Source organism: Lagopus leucura, unplaced genomic scaffold (assembly GCF_019238085.1).
Source record: "Lagopus leucura isolate 7727_CA_CO unplaced genomic scaffold, USGS_WTPT01 Super-Scaffold_702, whole genome shotgun sequence".
Lineage (NCBI taxonomy): Eukaryota > Metazoa > Chordata > Aves > Galliformes > Phasianidae > Lagopus > Lagopus leucura.
The window spans coordinates 8121031-8139593 of record NW_024962254.1 but is presented as its reverse complement, the minus strand read 5'-3'; the positions used below and the strand labels follow the sequence as shown (position 1 = coordinate 8139593).

Below are 18563 nucleotides of genomic sequence, written 5' to 3'. Positions count from 1 at the left end.
ACACTTATACATATATATATGCACTGTATGCACAAATAGTGTTGTATATCTATGAACATTAATTTTTAAGCACTGTTTTTCATCTACTGCCAAAATAACAGGATCTTTGGACCAGAGAAAAGCAGTGGATCTCCTTGATTTTGGTGGGGCTTCTGATACTCTCTCTCTGTTCTTGTAGCAAAATTTGGGTGTTACAGTCTACAGGGATGGACAACCAGACAGGTGGAAAACTGCTGGCTGATCAGGCCCAGAAGACAGTGACCAGCAGGTGATACTCGACCTGGAGGTGGGAGAATAACTGGAGCATGACCAGCATCTACCCTGGAACCTGCCCTCTCTAACACCTTTGGTAAGGACCAAGAAGAGGCAACAGCATGCTCTCATTTGAACATTGGATGCATTCAGTAGCAGGTCTGACATCCAGGGGGGCCTCATGAAGATGAGACCTAAAGGAACATTATGAAACTCAGCAAGAACAAACACAGTCCTGTACCTGGGAAGAAACCATGCATCAGTCCAAGCCAGGGACTAACTGGGGAGCAGCTCTATAAAAGAGGATCCAGGAGTCCTGGCAAACAGCAAGCTGCACACAGTGTGCTCTGCCAGCAAGGAGGGACAGCAGCATTCTGCACCGTATAAATGGGAATGCAGCCAGTAAATTCAGAGTGACCATCTCTCTTCGCTTGGTGCTTCTTATACTGTATCTAGAATCAATGCCCAGTCTTAGGCCTCCATTATAACACACAGACTTTCACTAAGAGCCACCAAAATGGTCAAGAGGGCTGGGGCACTTCTCCCTGGTGAACACCAAGTTGAACATGAGTAGCAAATCCTTTACAGCAAAGCAGGTTCATGGTATCCTAGGCTGCATCAGGCAAAGTATCACTAGCAGGCTGAGGGAGGTGATCCTTCCACTTTACTCAGCACTCGTGATGCCACACCTGCAGTGCCGGGTCCAGTTCTGGGCTCCCCAGTAGAGGAGATACCTGGACATACCAGGAACCACCCAACAAGAGCCATTAAGACAATTAAGGGACTGGAGCACCTCTTCTGTGAGGACAGGCTGAGAATTAGGATTCTCTTTCCAGGAAAAGTGGCTCAGGATGAACTTGTCAATGTCTAAAAATACCTGAAGAGAGTGTGCTATAAGTATGAAACCAGGCTGCTGTCAGTGGTGTCCAGTGCCAGGACAAGAGGCAATGGAACACAGGAGCACCTTCAGAACACCAGGAAGCACTTCTGAGCTGTGTGAGTGCTGGAGCACTGGCACAGGTTGCCCAGACAGGTTGTGGAGTCTCCTCTTCGGAGATCCAGGTGGCTTCTGAGGTAATCCCTTCCCACCTTGACTGTTCTGTGCTCTGAGGAAGAAGAGCTGGTGCGGTCAGAAGAGAGAGCTTGCAGGGGGAAATTAGCAGCAGCCTGCCAGGAAGGTAGGTAGTCAGGAAGGGTACTGAAGTCTGGAACAGTCTGCCCAGGGAGGTTGTGGAGTCTCCTTCTCTAGAGATGTTCAAGACCTGCCTCGCTTGTGGTACTAATAGGAATGGGAGGATGGCTGAACTAGATGATCTTGCAGGTCGTTTCCAACCTTGCAATTCTGTGATTCTGTGGATGCCTACTTGTGTGACCTGGTGTAGGGAACCTGCTTTGGCAGAGGGGTTGGACTCGATCTCTGGAGGCCCCTTCCAACCCCTACAATTCTGTGATTCTGTGATACTGAGATGGGAGTCAGGCCCTTCAGTGCTGCATGTCTGGAGGGCAAATACAATGGATATGAATTGAAGAAGCAAAGGTTCATAGCAGTTATAAGGAAGAACTTTTCCAACAGGGCAGTTAAACAGCAGAACAGCTCACATGCAGGACCTGTAAGCCTCCACATTTGGAATTTTTCAAGATCCTACACAATAAAGCTCCGAGCAACCTTGTCTGATTCCACAGATGTCCCTGCTTCGATCAGGAGGTTGAGATAAGGACCTCACTAAGTCCCTTATAACCTGAATTACCAGATGACTGTACTAATTCCTACCAACTCATGAGCATGCTGAGAATACAAGTTAAAGTTACCAAATGCCTAATTCAAGTCTACAAAAATAACATGTTTTTCGTTTTTGCACAGCATCCTTAAAACACATCTCAAAGAGTAAAATCACATTACACATTTACTCTGGTTGACTGACCGCACAAGAGCTTCCGAACGATGGTGCAGAATGCAGTGTGCCCCCTCCAACTGCAGCAGCAAGAACTGGGACATCGTGAGCCACAATAGAATCTTGGGAGTGAGCTAAAAACAAATTCAATAGAAAGCAGTTCATTGTTAGTGCTTTTTTTTTTTTCCCTTTAATTGCCGTTATTTTTTTGGAACACCAGGTGGCAGTAATACCCCACTGCTGCTATTCTCACTGCTAGCGCACTGATTTTGCCCATTTCTTACCTTTTTCTTCTCACTTTCTGCTCCATTGCACCACAGTTACTGATTAGCAAGACTGCTCTTTGAAGAGCATGCATGAAGAGCTATAAACGCATGTTTTGGCCTTGAAGGACAAAGTACATCTCTGGTAGTGTTACTAGAATCATTTATTGGAATGGAGAAATCTTTCTGTCCTCTACTATTAGAACAATTATGAAGAAAATTGGACTTTAAAACTAAATAAGAAGAACCAGAAACATGAATTGTCTAAGTAATGCATGAATACTACCACAGAAACGAACAACCTCTTAGACACAGAAATAAGATGAAGATCTGTGGGAAAAGTACCATAGCAGCACTAGAAAAAAAAAAAGTATGCATTCAACACTGACAAGCATTCAGGTCTGGCAGTTCTTCTAAGACCTTAAATCAACATCCAGCAGCAAACACTTCCATATTCTTATCTTGAGTATTATTTTTCAAGGAAAATGTTAAATATCAAAACGAAGTTGCAGTTAATAGAAGCAGATATGTTTTCTCCCAGTTCTACAAGAATTAGCACAAAGACATTTCAAATCCCCAATTCTCCTGACATTCCTAACAAGAAGCAGTGGCAAGAAACAGCTGTAAAACACACAGAAACTGGAAACAGACCACTTATTTTAAAATGAAATAAAAACTGAAATGCTGAAATAAGCTACCATGGAAAGCCAGAAATTCTCATTTTCCTGTTCACTTTACATCAATATTAGATATTTCTATGAAATAAATGTTTTATTTCATGAAGGACATCAGAGTGACAAGAGATGATACTCGAGTATCCAGCACGGTTTTGTATATATATTCTATGAAGAGCTACTCTACAAACATTTCATTCCTATACTTAGTAACTTGCATTGTTCTGCGATATAAACACAAGGGACAAACAGCAGCAACTTCAAGCTATAAACCCAAATTAATAACTCATTTCAGAGTAAAAAATACAACACACCCACACCACCTGCCTTTATTACAGTACCATCCTTAAAAGGCTGCTCTTGGTGACTCATAAAAGAGGTGGGTTTTTTACTTTTTTATTTCTCCTTCCAAGCTAATAGCAAGAGTTCACATTGCTCACAGCTTCCCGACATCTGCATGGGCCTCTCATTTTAGTCTGGCCACCAGACAGTGACAGAAAGAAGTGCTGCCTGAAGCTGAAGGAAGAAGCAGCAGTAGTAATTTTAGGACGCAGCTGAGAGACCTGAATGACAAATCACACACAGACAGTGAAAAACAGATTAGCCCAAACCTTATTATTAAGAAGAGGAAAAAGAAGTCAGTAGTTGTACTCGTTTCTAAATTGGTGAAGGGTAAGACTGTTGTAATAATGAATTAGGGACAAATATTTGAGATTATTAAAAATAAACTGAAGTCTTAATCTCGGGTCACATGGAAAATAATCGTGCTTGGAATAACACCTGCTTAGGGCAGCAATACATGAAAATGATCACATCTGGAACACTGCCCAAGGAGACTCCTAAAGGCTAAAGGCAGGGATGAATGCAGAGAAGGGCTTGTTGATATGCAGGGAAGGAGAACTGTGAAAAAGTTGCACGCATCAGGTCTAGTCACTGTCTTCAAGACGATTTCCCTAAGGAACTGAGGTTTGTGTGATCAAACTGCCTGTCTCATCTGTGGGATTACTCTGCAGTTCCCTATTAACAATTTACATTCTATTAGCCCTTTTTAATTCTTCTGCAAATTGAATTTAGAAGAAGAAAACTCCAATATGTGAAGTTCCTAACTCACCTTGAGAGATACCAGTGCCATGGTAAGAGGAAGCAATCTGAATCAGTGAGGCAAACAGTCCAACATCACTAACAGCTACCCATCCCCCCCTGCCCAGTCTGTGCAGCACCTGTATCCGCTCAATGCAGAGGTCAGGGATTCATGCTCCCTTAACCAGAAGCAGTGCTCAAGATCCCCTCTTTCCCCCTTTGCACCCACATGTGTCTGCATCTAAATTTAAGCAGTTTTTTTTTTCCCCCTCATCTTGTAATAACTGAAGAAAATGAACAGTTACAGAAACTTCCCCCAAAATTTGCCTGTCACTCAGTGACAAATCTCATACACCAAAACAAACAAGCTTTGTTGCTGAAGCACCCAAATTGATTTACCAAGTTTATCTTCATGAACCTGCACACCTTTAACCTTTTTACCTTTAACACTTTGATGAAGCAAGTGAACAGCCATTAATAGGATTTGTGCACATCAAGTAGTTCTACAATCACAAAATAGTACAACTTTAGGCTGCAAAGGTGCACATTATTTGAAGGAAGGTGGAAACCTCCAAGAATAAGGTCACAATCACATGTAGAAAGCACTCATTTGCTCCTATCTTTGGAGAGACAATTATGTCTCCTGAAAACACATGAAAAACTGCAAGCATGTTCTGGTCAGAATCAAGTAGAAAACTGAATTCACTGCTACCATCATAAGTTACAATTTAAAATGCACCTTTAAGTTTACCATAAATTAGATCTTCCTCCTGAAAAACTGTGCTAGTTTCTCCAGGTGGCACGAAGCACTACATCTTCAAGTCATGAAGAAGACAATGGTGAGTTTCAGGTGTTCTTTGAACTGCTCAAGAAGACAATCCCAGCAGGCTTTTCTTTTGCTTTTCTTTTAATTAACTAAATATGCATGTTTACATGAAGTTTCCTAATCTTTTTACATAAATTACACTGTTCACAGATCACACTAATGTAAAAAGACACTAGAAAACAATATTTAATGTTAATGTGGTGACCTAGCAATGTTGGCTTACAGGCTTGAGGCAGAGTGGTTGGAAGACAGTGCGGAAGAAGTGGATCTGGGGGTGTTGGTTGATGCTCAGCTAACCAGCAGTGCACTCAGGTGGCCAAGAAGGCCAATGGCATCCTGGCTTGTATCAGCAATAGTGCAGCCAGCAGGAGCAGGGAGGTGATCATCCCTCTGTACTCAGCACTGGTGAGGCTGCACCTTGAATGCGGTGTTCAGTTTTGGGCCCCTCACTACAAGACATTGAGGGCCTGGAGTGTGTCCAGAAAAGGGCAACAAAGCTGTGAGAGGTCTGGAGCACAGGTCTTACAGGGAGTGGCTGAGGGAACTGGGATTGCTCAGTCTGGATGAGGCTCAGGGGAGACTTTATTGCTCTCTACAACTGCCTGACAAGAGGCTGTGGTCAGCTGAGGGTTGGCCTCTTCTCCTGTGTAAGCAGAGACAGGACTGGAGGGAATGGCCTCAAACTGCACCAGAGCAGGGTCATGTTGCATATTATGAACTTTTTTTCCTCCGAAGAAGTGGTCAGGTGCTAGGATGGGCTGCTCAGGGAGGTGGTGGAGTCACCATCCCTGGAGGCGTTCAAGAAACACTGAGATGCTGTACTACTAAGCCATGGCTTAGTAGGAAAATACTGAAGGTACGTGAATGGCTGGACTGGATGGTCTTGGAGGTCTTCTCCAACCTTGGTGATTCTATGATTACACAACTTATTCTAAAAACACAAGCCTTGTCTCCAAACGCTGTTAAAAAACAAATACTTAAATTATGCATATCTTTAAACTTCAGTGATATTTCAAACAGACTATTTTGAGAATTAAAGGAAAAAACTGATAGAAAAATCAGCTTACATGTACTGATTTAAAGCAACTCTGATCCCTAATAAATCTTACTTGAATTCCAAAGGATGTCTCAGCACAAACCAAACTAAAATTTACCCTAATATTTGGGACAGCATTGAAAATTCTAGTAAAACCAGGAGGTGCATGTGACATAGCTATATTGCTTATAAAGACATATAAGGGCAAGGTGCTGAAAACAAGTGCTCTGCAGCCCCAATAATGTATTTATTTTGAATAGATACTGAAAACTCCACTGTATGTCAAGGTGCTGTCTACTTGTTTTCAACTTTACATGGCTCAAGTCAGCGTTTCACAGAACACAGAGCAGTTCACAGCAAGCCAGACATCCCATCTGCCAACTGGAACTGCAGTAAACTGCATTTCAATCTGCAAGAAATTTTAGAAGCTGTAAATGCCCTGCAACTGAAAGCGCTGGAACCCCCCTGTTCACTTTACCCCAAGACCAGAGACAAACTGAATTACTACAGGCAGGAAAAAAACAGCTGACTCCACTTGTTAGGCCAAGTACTCAAAAACCCTCTCTCTAACCTGCTTTCTTCTTGTCCCTTTATAAGCCAGTTAAGCCACATGCTTGAACACAGCCACAAATTGCTGTATTTGTGATAACCAAAACAACTGCTTTCAATTCATTATATCAGATTAACATTGTTGCACATGGACACAATCTAGTCTAAAGGCGTAATCTCTAATTAAAGCTCTTCACAGATGAACAGAGCATACCAGAATTAGTTTTCTACCAGTTGATTCTTTCTAAGTTGTTTCTTTGCACTAAGGGTAACAAGCAGCCTTTTATATTTTGTCTCAGTTGTACTTTTAAGCAATTCCTAACAAACAGAGATCTCTTTGTGGCTGCCTATCAGTGCAGTAACATCCACATTTCTTTCTAAGCATGAATCTCTTGTGTCTTCAGAAGGAATCACAGAGTACTGATGCAGGCACACCATTGGTCTGCTCCAGGTTCTCAGGTGAAGGTACACACCTGGGCACCTCACATGTACTCTGGGAAGAAGTTCTCAGAAGAGCACAACTTCTAATCTAGCAATTCACTCTGTACACGCGTGAGAGTGTGCTGCTACAACTCGGCTGCCACAGCAGGACAATCAGGTGATGCAGAAGAGGTCTCTACAGACAGCTCCACGAGTTACAGATTCACAGTGCATGCTTTGGATGAAAAACTGCTGACAGGCAAAGATCCATGGATTATTGCTACAGTGGTAGTGGGTCACAAACAAACAAAGCAAAATTAAAACTCAGTCCTAAGAGGCACTTCCTGAAATATCATTTTTTACAATCGAAATTAAACAGTATTTAAATAGCACTCTATGATCTTCAACAAGTCAGGTCACATCCTACAGATAAACAGCAGTTAAATCAGCAGTACAGAATGGTACTCACATAGGTCCCAGAAGAAAGAGGATTTCCTCACCTGAATCATAGGAATTTTCAGTAGACATCAGCAGCAGCTCTTGTAATAATCCAGGCTGTTTGCTTTGCCTCGGGCTTTCAACAGAGATTTGCTGCTCATAGCCTGTTATGCTCCCAGGTGACCTGCCTTCTTCACGAAGAGCATCACCATAACATTTCCTATGCGCAAACCCCCCAACACTTGAAATGGGAGAAGGTTCTCCACCACCAGAACCTGTTTTACCTGAATTTAAAACAACTCATCAGTTCAGGTATAGATACACAATGTTCTGCACTTTATGAAAGAACATTTTAAGGTGGGTATGCTGTTCTACAGAAATAATCTGCTGATTTTGCTCAGTGTTCCATGTAAGCTAACCATACCAGGTTAGCAAATCCAGATACAGCCTGTCTTCTCTGCTTTGGATTAAGATCTCCTTTCTCCCCAGTGCTCTCTCCTAACCAACAGCCCTTTTCAGCCACTCATTGCAATTAAAACTCTTGGTGATCCTATGATTCTAAGCTTCACCTGGCCTGTAGCTACTTGAATTGTTCTGCTTAATTCTTTTATGAACACTAGCACAGCATTAAAACATGCATTACATTTTAGTTGTAAAGAGACTTGAGGGAGAGGGTAAGGGGAAAAATCAAAATTTACATTTAGGAAACATGAGTTTGTTTTACCTGTCACTTAATGTTGCTTACAAAGCATTACTAAGTACTGCATACAAATGGTAACCAACATTCCTAGAAACTGATGATTGCTTTGCTGGTTTTTGTCTGAAATTGTTACAGGATGGTTTGTAATTGAAAAAGAAAAAAAAACAACTATAGAGCTTGTCTGAAAACTTCTGCAGATATTTGGTGCCAGCTCCTTATTTATAAGATTTTAAAGAAAAAGAACTTCCATCAGCTGCTTTTGCCTATTCTCTTTACAAATAACTGATACATTCACATCTGATTCAACCCTCAGAATGATCAAGATATGAATAGCTGCATAAAAATGCAGATCCTCTCTAGGGTCTGAGTAACTACACACAGCTTTACTCTGCACTCAGGCTTCTATCTGCTATTAAAGACATTTTCAGCATAGAACCTGCAAGTCTGATATGTTCAACAGAAGAAAATCAATCAGTCCTGAAATTACAGTGATTTTTTTTTTTTTTTTTTTTATACACTTCTTCTAAGCTGACACTGATAAAGAAAGCTTTTCTCAACTATAATTCCCTTGAAAAATATTTAAGTTATACCTTATGGTAAAAGTATCAGCTATTACTTCATTACCAATCACCTCAAAAGCTTCAGAGAATAATTACTTCCTCCAATCTATACTCCTAAGAACAGAAGCATTCATACATTCTATATGTATACACACGTTTTATACTCATATTTTACCTGCAAAAGAAATGTTGCAACTCCTTGGTGTGTCTACTTCTGGAATAGCACTGAGTTCGTGCTGTTCCAAACCGAGCCCCAACTTCACTTTTGTCACAGGAGGTTTGGAAAACCTCCTTTTCTGTTCTCTATGCAGAACATTTTCAGGCCGTTCTGTAAAACAAGGTTTTATGGTTTAGGTTCCCCAGGCATGTTACAACATACCTATCAAATCAGCTTGGGCAAATGAAGAGAACTCCATGAGAAAAACAAAATACTGTAATAAAACATGCCATCCAGCCTTACCAATTTGCCCAGCTAGACTGATGTACTGTGAAATCATTTCATCTCTGTAAAATTTACTCATGTCACAGTTCTCTTCCTGGTAGTTTTCTGAGTCCTGGAAAAAGTCACTCTTACTAATCCAGTGAGGCCTTTGTGGCTCTGTCATCACTCCATTCATGTTGCTGTGTCTCACCTTAAGGGGAATAAATAAATAAACAGCACCAACAGCACTCGCATTTATGGTCATTAATTAAGCCAGCCTTTTGGTGGGTGCACGTTTCACACTACTTTGCACTTTGATAAACAAGCTCAAGTGTGCATTTTGAGAAAGTTCAAGCACGCAAGCTCCACCCCTCGCACAGCTTGAAGAAGCATTTGGGTATACAGATATCCTACTTTGCTCTACAAACCAAACATGACAAAACATTATTTGTTACATTTTCAAGGCATTTGTTAGATTCTATCACAACAGTCAGCATTTTTGAGAATAAAAATTCCTAAAAATTCTGATTTTTCCGCTCCTAAATTCAGGAATTTTAGCTGTATGGAGACTGCAATAGTGCAGCTCACTGCAGCAGCTCTTTTAACCCAAAGCTTCCTTACCCAGAAATGAGCAAAATTCCAAGTCAAGATTGCAACTTCCAAAACAAATTTTTAATGTGCATACAGAACTTTTTGAAATAAAAGGTTATAGAAAAGGAAATTTAATTAAGATGTTCCTAATTAAAATTTCCAATACAGTAAATCACCTGAAGCTCCCAACACTCCATGAGATACTTTACCAACTCCTAGCATTCACTCTGCAGTTTTATCCCTTACTGATGACTCACCAAGCAAAGCACTTACAAAGCTTACCTGCTTGTTCAGAAATTCTTCTAAAGCCTCTTGTTGTTTCTGCATCTGTTCCCTCAGTTCATCCTGTTTCTGTATAAGTAGTTGTTCTTGTATTTTTTGTCTAGAAAGAAGAGCTTCTCTATGTGCATCTAGCTGCTCTTGCAATTCCTTCAAATACTGCTGCTGAGCTTGGATGCTTTCTGATGAGGCCAACATTCTGTCCCTTAAATTCAGTATACAGGAATAATTCAACAAAGATGCATCTCCACTTTCTGATACCAAGGATTCCTCAGTGCCTTCTTCGTGACATAAAGACACAGGTCCAGAAAGAGAACTGGGCTCAAGGCTTGTTGTGATGGGGCTCTCTGCAGACTCCTGCTGACAAGCCAAAGAATCAACTGTGGCTGCCTGCACTATAGGGGATCCTTTTGTTGCCGCCATAAGGGGTGTCAGAGGCGGAGGCTCTTCCTCAGCTTGTGCTTGCATTTGATGGTTAGACCATCTGAGGTCTGATTCCTTAAAGTGCTCTGTTTCTGAAGGCTCAGAGGAATGTTCTGCAGGTAAGGCAAATCTAACCTGTTGTACACATGCTTCCAGTTGTGTTCTGGCTGGAGAAACATCTTGTGTGACCAACGCTGATGGTAAATGGAACACAGATGGTTCTCTGACCTCACTGTTGGAGATGTCCAACATTCCCACTTGTTCCTGCAAAGAATAGCTCCGTGGCAAACAGATCTCTCCAAACTTCAAATTCGATGGTTCTAGAGAACGTAGGTGCCTACCAGGATAAACACTGTGCATTTTCTCTCCATGTTTTTGTGAAGATGCATTTTCAGGAACATTGCGCATGTTGTAGGGAAGAGGCAGTGACAGCGTGTGGTATTCTGCAGGTGATTGGGTCTGCACAGACTGCATGCTCTGCCTCTGTTCAACTGGTTCTGAGATAAGCTTTAAATTAACAGAGGTTGTTTCCACAGAGCTTAAAATTTTCACAGGATCAGTCAAGTATCTTTGCTTCAATTTATTCTGATATTCTTGTAGACGCGTTCCAGCTTCATTGATTGTCTGTTTGTGCAGCCTAAACAGAAAGAAAAACCACATCTTTCCAGACCGGTGCAGAGAGTAACATCATTTGCAATAACCAAAGCAATTCCAATTATTTTGAAAGAGGAAGGTCAGAACTTTAATAAAGCAGTTTACCTGTTTTGTTGTAGAAGACGCTGTTGATAATTACGAATCACCTGTAAGTGCCTGTCTTCTCCAGGACTTCTGGTTTCTGGCACAGCAGTACTTCCAGACTAATTGAAAATAAGTGATTTTAAGTAAAAATAAACAAATAACTCATAGAGACAGTTAAAGCAACAATCTCAAGAATGCAGAAACCACTCCATAACACTGCTTGAAGTCTGTGAGCTTTTGGCCTCAGGCAATGAAGCTAAAGCAGTTTCTGGAACACACAGCCTACAGCTACAGTCCCTCTTGGCAAGTCTGGCATCCATCATCAAAGTCAATGGTGCATGTAGGAGCTTAGCTCAAAGAGCTAAACTACCCAGCAGCAAATTAAGCGAGCAATGATCTAGCACGGCTGCCTTTGTAAGGCAAATAGATTCTTTTCAGAGTGCACATTGTGGAAATGGTTCAAAATTTAAAAAAACAAACAAACAAAAAAACCCCTTTCTCTTCACCCCCTCAATGATCTCCCCTTAAATTAAATAGATATTTAAGAGTTAGACAAAGACAAAAATGATAGGTTTTTTTTTCCTAAGATTATTCTTCCTTGAAAAAGGATATTTGTATGTGCATCCTCATTATACAGCTCTAATCAGGTTTTACTAACAAGCATTTTATACAGATACGTCCCAAGGCCTTGCAGATTGCCCAGTATTGAAAGTCTTCAGTGGTAGATATAATGCGATATAAAAGTATCTACATTAGACAAAAAAGTTACAGACTTCAGTACTGTTCAGAACAGCTCTTATTTGTGGCCTGAGAAATAAAAACAAGGTCTTCATTAATAGAATTTCAAACTGGCAATTGGAGCTCTTGGTTCTATAAAAGAAAAACAACTGAAAACAGATCCCACCCCAAACACCCCATTCACAGTTCCTCACCTCATGTTCTGCTTCCTTCTGTTGATCTGTAGAAGGAACACTGCAGCTGTGTACTGGCTGACTTCTCTCTTCCTCCTCCTTTTTGTTCTTAGCTTCTTCCAAACAGGTTTGCATTTGGATTTCCAGATGTGCCCTCTCTTCTTCAATTTGTTTCAGCAAGGCCAGCTGTTCCTGTTTTTGTTGCTCTATTTGCTCAAGCTATTGGAAAAAAAAAAAAAAAAAAAAAAGTGTCTCTAGAACTCCAGGAAAAAGATCCATACATTTGTACATGAAACTTTGTTCCAACTTCTAACTCGCAGCAAAAATTGTATCACTTATGACAGGCTTTTTCAAATTGTAAGCAGCCACTAAAAGCAGTGCTGAAGCTGTCAAGAATCATTTTGGTAGCGACTGAAATTTCTAATGGCCCCTTGATCCATTTACTATTGCTCAGTTATCTGCCACTGAACGAACAGAATGGATAAAAATCCAAATCTAATTACTCAAGAAGCATCATAATTTTCCAGAGGCTGCAAAGGAACTCCTTCTTTTGGATTGAACTCAGAAGTCTATTTTGCATTTTACAGAACTTCTCATCAGAAGTTCAATGCATTTAAATGCTAATTCAAATCTTACCCAACTTCTGAAATGGCTCATGTACCACCACTTTAAGACCACTCCAGAAATCTCTCAAGTGTTTTGTTTATTTTTAATCTCTTTCCAAGTATCTTTCATCTACGAATCACTCACAGCCACACGAAGTAACAGCACGTACACTTTCAGAATGGAAGTGAAGAAAAATTTCTAAGTAGTAATGAAGGGAGCCCAAGGAGAAGCTGGGAGCAGTTAACAGAAATGGAAACATAGAAATATATACATCTGGACACGTGTTAAGTGGGAGAAAACATGTTAAAGAAAGTAACCCCACTTCCACAGGAGACCAGCTGCCTTTTGTTCTCCTCCTCACTAAAATATTATTCTGTGAAATTTATTTCCTGAATTTCTGTACTTTAAAACTACAACTTAAGGTTGCAGTGGGACCTGAAATTCAACTTTTTTTTTTTTTTTTAATTAATAAACCACCACATAGCAGCTGGCAGGTCTTTATATAAGATACAGTGAAAATATAATTAAATACGTATAATACAGATACATAATGCACATGTCATTAACAAAGTGTTCATACAGATAGCAGAAGACATTCTGCATTTGATTTTATAAACTGAGAGACAAAATACTCAAGGTTTGCAAGCTTTTTCTGTCACTGTGCAATCCTACAGACTTTCAGATACGATTGCACAGGGCTAGTAAAATCTTCACAGTTCCATACTGGTGACGACCTTTTCCTTAAGCCAAAAAGGTGCTACCTGACAACTGGAATTCTTACTTAATCATGGCATAGAATCCTTTGTCTGCAGTAGCTGTTAAGTTCTACAAAAGAATTTTTCTCCACACTATTGTACATTCCAGCCAGCATTCGCTAATTGCTATAAAATAAAAGCTACTACACAAAGGCCAAGTACAGATAATGCTGCAGTAAAAGTTCCTTTAAAATGTTAACAGTATGCTGAACGTGTCTGTTGCAGCTTTAGAACCTGAAGCATTTTATCACCTTTATTACCTTCTGTAAATCACTTCATTTTACATCATAACCGAGACAAAAAAGTATATTCACTCACACTTACCCACTGCTGTCTCTCATTTTCCATTCTAATTTTAGCTGCTTGTTCTTGAGAATGGATTAGAACTGAATTTTCAAGTGCAACTCTATGTTCCAACATCTCGTCAGACTCTAAAATACATATTATTGCACTATAAATGCACCCAGAAAAAGATTCATATCTTGTTTACATCTTGCTTTAGTTTCCCAAGCTCTCAAAAGGAAAAACGCACAAGCAGGCAGCCTTGACAAGATGACCATCTCCATGAGCTGGAAAGATCAGGTTTTGCATTATTTAAGTCATTAATGGCCCTTTATTACGTGCCACTCTTGACTATAAAGAAATCACCAAATCACAGAATGGTCTGGATTGCAAAGGACCACAAAGATCATCAAGTTTCAACCCCCTGTTATGTGCAGGGTCACCAATCACCAGGCCTGGCTGCCCAGAGCCACATCCAGCCTGGTGAAAGACTCAGCAATGAGCAATGGCTCAGTTCTAGCTGGATTCAGCATTGGTTGTTTTCTAAATCACTTGGTAGCCTGATAGCAAAATCATCCTCCTCAGGTATAGGAAAAAAAAAAAAAGCCTTAACCTCTAAGAACAAAAGGAGGATATAAAGCCAGCACTCTCAAGGCAAACACAAAAGCACAAAAATCAAACCTTCATGCACATTCATCACCTTCAGCACTTACATAACTAAAATAGCAACACAGGGCGGGAAACTCCAAACCAAGAGGAGCTACCAAACAAAATGGGACGTTTGACTGTTGTAAGATCCAGTTTTATACTGAGACTTTTTGGACTGTTGTGTTCAGTCCAGGAAAAATCCCTCACTACAGACACGTCAGCTCATGCCTGTCAATCATTTCTAGCTGTGAATCTCATAACTCAGCTTTTCCAATTCAACAGGTAAAAAACTCCCACAGCCAATTTTGCCCCACAACTTCTGCCCCCATAGGTAAACACCTTTTAAAACACAGCAGCATGAAATCTGACCAAAATTTGGGTGAGAATTACAACATAGAGGTACTTTAGACATCTTTCTTCAGAGAGAGCTTTATGGGGAAGACGAAAGGCAGAGATGAGAGAACTGGATTTACTTTTTGGCAGCACAATAAAACAACACCACCGAAAGATTCATTCAGATTAAAAAAAATTGTTACAGTCCACCCTATGGACTCCTCCTACATAACAATGTCAATGTGAGCACGTAATCCATACCTGTGGCTTCACATTCAGAATTTTTGTGTTGCTCATCACTCAGATCTAAATCAACCTGCTGTGTCTCTTTGCCAGCAATAGTGCCTGATTCAGTAGTCTCAATCTTGCTTGGAAACTCTTTCTCGCTTTTTGATATCCACTCCTCTTTTTGGTTTCTAATCTTGTTCAGCAATTTCTTCAAGGCAAGTTTTGATTGAGGTTGATGAGTTTTTACCTCTTTATGACCTACAAATAACATAAACCTTTAAGAGATTTAGGTAATGATTATCTTCATGTTACAGAAAAGAACAAAAAACAAAACAAACAATTTCTTTTAATTGCTTACACAGCTGAATAACTAACTACATTATCAAGTCTCAGAGCTTGAGTATTTTCTTCTCCTTGCAAGACGGAAGCAGCAATGTGTCTCAGGATGCAATAACAAGAGGGTTGCAGCATTTCAGAAGCAGATTCCTTACAGACTACACTGCTGCAGAAACCAGCAGCAATATCTGTACTTCCCTGCCCTCTCTTTGTAGTAGAACTGGCAACACAGTGAATGCATCACAGCCCCAGAAATGTTCAGTGCCAACAAAGCGACGTGGCAGAAATGCTCATCGTGCAGCAATATTGAGTAGCACATCTCTTGTTCAGTTACTCTGCTCATGCCACTAGTGTAGCCTATGCAAAAAATGAAGCAACTCGAGCACACCGCAGAGCATAAAGGATGTATACAGTAAGAAGACTTTCACATGAAGTCAAGCTAAAGCAAATTTCACTATTCACTTGGCTAATATCTCATATACCTGTGCCATCTCATCATTTGCAATAGTTATATAGAAAACACTACAGCTAACATTACTGTTCTTGCAGCTATTATAATCTCAGTATTCTAATGAACTGAAGTGTATTAGAAAAAGTAATTTCTACTTCAAACTTGTATGTCAGAATATTCATCATCAGTGGTGAGCATCATAAATCACTTAACTTGGAAACACTTCATATTCATTATGGAATTTTAGTACTTAGACATTTTAGTTAATACTAACACACAACCTCTTCTGCTGTAAAACAAGAAAGACTGAGTTTAGAAGTTTACCTTCTGATTCAGCAGGGATCTCCTCCTCCACCATCTGCCCCAATTCTTGTTGAGTGTCACAAACAGATTCTTGCTCCAAGGAGAGATCAAGATCGTTATCTTGAGATCTATCAGAAGGGGACGGCAAAGGCTGCGGTTCAAACTGCAAAATCAAGTCTCCTTTCATTTCTAATTAAAGGAACACAAACACAGAAAAGTGACTAATTAGAATAAAATGCAAACACCACAAGTTATACAAGTTCCTAAGAAGTTACAATATCAACAGTTTGTTTCACAACAGTTTTACTCCAACTATTTTTCTCCCCAGAACAGAAGACTTTCAAAATCGAAGCCATTTAGATTAGCCATCTTTTTAATTCAGACCTGTGGTTTCCCATAAAACAAGGTCATTTCCCCTAACAAGGTCATTCAAAGTAAGAGGATATAAAGTAAAAGTTCTACCTCCACACAAAAAGCAGAGCAGTAAATAGAGGTGGAGCCCAGTAACCTCTTCAGAGAAAAGAAGCACCCTAAGCTGGCTGCTCACAGTGCTGTCATGGGACAGACATTGATCCCATCATCCAGGTGCAAAAATCCCAGAAGATGAATCCATGAGAGAGGCTTTCTGAGGATCACTGTACAGACTGAAGGGGCTACTGCCTAAGAGAGATAAATGGGTTGTGGGCTTGTGGACATGTAGGGAAAGAATCAAAGGTGGAGAAAGGGAAGAATCAAGTTAGACTGAGAAGAAACAAGTTTTAGGGTAGAAACAGAAGAGTAAACATATATAAATTTTAGAAAAGGCCAGATGGTGCACAGGCTCTGACCTGTCTTTTCGCTAAATTCCATTTTTTGTGAGTGAGGAACCCTCTACTTTGTATGCATGCGTATGGGTGCATAACAGGCAGCAACTGCAGCAGAGACCAGAGCAGAACCAAAACATACGTATTAGTATGCAAGGATTAGCAAATAGCAAGCCAGATTCGTCCTTGAGAATAACGAGGGCCTTGGAAGCCAAGTATCAAAGCAGCCATAAGACTGGGCCGGATACCAGAAAGACCAGAGGGTCTGCCTGCTGGCCACTGGAGGATCAGGAGATCCCTGCCAGCTACACGGGGATGGTGGGGTCACAAGCTCAACCAAGAACTTGCTGGCATAAGTCCATACATGGCTTTGACAGAACTAGAGACGAGAGGATCCAAGGTCAGTTACTGCTGGCTTTGGTAACGTGTGCGTGCTTGCACAACAGTGATGTCTGCATAGCAAGAGCTGGAGTGAAGCAGCAATTTACATGTCCAGAAGCAGCTACTGCGGAGCCCAAGGAGCCAGCACCAGCAGGGTAGAAAGAGCACTTAAAGCCACCTTACCAAGAGATCCATAGCACCTATTGAGCACAGCGGTGCATCTATGGACACTGCAGGGTAAATGGAAGGCTACAAGGTCTGTGATCAGCTACTGGACAGAATGAGCATCTAAATTTAAGTACTGGAGTATCCATTCCGTGCTGAGAGTGCTATAAGGTATGTGTATGCATATCTGTAAGTGAGGGTGTCCAAGTACAAGAAGCTGGAGTAGGGCTGTGAGCCTCAGCATCTTCTAAGTTCAGATGCCAGCAACTGGGTGGGTCTGGGATGCAGGGACCAGCTACTGGGTCGACAGTGTCTGGAACTAACTGCTGGAGGGATCAGCGCTGTACAGATGTATTTCCCACAGCCCCATACAGAGCAGGGAACAGGATGAAGCAATCCGCACTGTTTGTGTGCATACCACCAGGAAAAAATGTGCAGCCTCGCTGCTTGCTGCACCTGGGAACACGTGGCTGCAGCAGCATCTCTGGGCAGCCAGAATCAGCATCCTCCCACAGGTTACTCACTTCTGTCCTCACTGTACATATCTTCAAAGGCAAACTCCAATTCTTTCTGCCACTCTTCTTTTATTTCCATGCGTTTGTATCCAGGTACAAAAAGTTGAGGTGGCATCTGTGCTACCATCTGTCTTCTGCGCATTCGATCCATTCTCTGCATTTGTTCCAGTTCCTTCAGTAGCCTTTCCCTATCCTTCAAGTAAAGGGGTGATGAGCACTCAGCATTAACTTTCAGACAGCAGTATGTCAGAATTAACACTTCCACTTGGTTACCATGAAGTTAACTTGAAGAGTTTAGAATTAAATTAATCTTATTCTAGGAAGCAGGTGCTTCCTTGGGAGAAGACTGTATCCAACCTTTAAACATGAGAGCATTTCCAACCTGGCAAAAAACAAAGCATGGGATGGTACACTGCAGGCTGGCTTCCCTAAACGGAATTAACTCTTCTGTTGTATAAAGTAAAGGAGTACTTCCATTAATAAGCTACTTTTTAGTCTGTACTTCAGTAACTGTTACTTTTAAGCAAGCCAATACTCTTGATGCTCAATGTCACATTAAAACTATCTTTTATTTTTGAAGTTTTATCTATAATTTGTTAAGGGGAAAAATTCATTTTAAGTTAAAATGTTGAAAATTTAAGAAGTCGTCTTCTTAATAAGAAGAAACAATCTGAGAATCTGGGATACTTTGATACATCCCATGA

The 18563-nt window shown here is 40.8% G+C and overlaps 1 protein-coding gene across 1 annotated transcript in view; it reads right to left on the bottom strand.

Annotated features, from left to right (window-relative positions):
• Positions 1 to 18563, bottom strand: part of CEP295 (centrosomal protein 295) — a 72996-nt gene that overhangs the window by 11413 nt on the left and 43020 nt on the right. The window contains exons 11-21 of the mRNA XM_042862456.1: positions 17869 to 18052; positions 16017 to 16184; positions 14939 to 15163; positions 13739 to 13845; positions 12075 to 12272; positions 11164 to 11261; positions 9985 to 11041; positions 9151 to 9322; positions 8866 to 9018; positions 7493 to 7714; positions 2175 to 2278 (exon numbers count right to left, since the gene is read on the bottom strand). Of these exons, the coding sequence (XP_042718390.1) occupies positions 2175 to 2278; positions 7493 to 7714; positions 8866 to 9018; positions 9151 to 9322; positions 9985 to 11041; positions 11164 to 11261; positions 12075 to 12272; positions 13739 to 13845; positions 14939 to 15163; positions 16017 to 16184; positions 17869 to 18052 (2688 nt within the window). The remainder of the gene's footprint in view (positions 1 to 2174; positions 2279 to 7492; positions 7715 to 8865; positions 9019 to 9150; positions 9323 to 9984; positions 11042 to 11163; positions 11262 to 12074; positions 12273 to 13738; positions 13846 to 14938; positions 15164 to 16016; positions 16185 to 17868; positions 18053 to 18563) is intronic.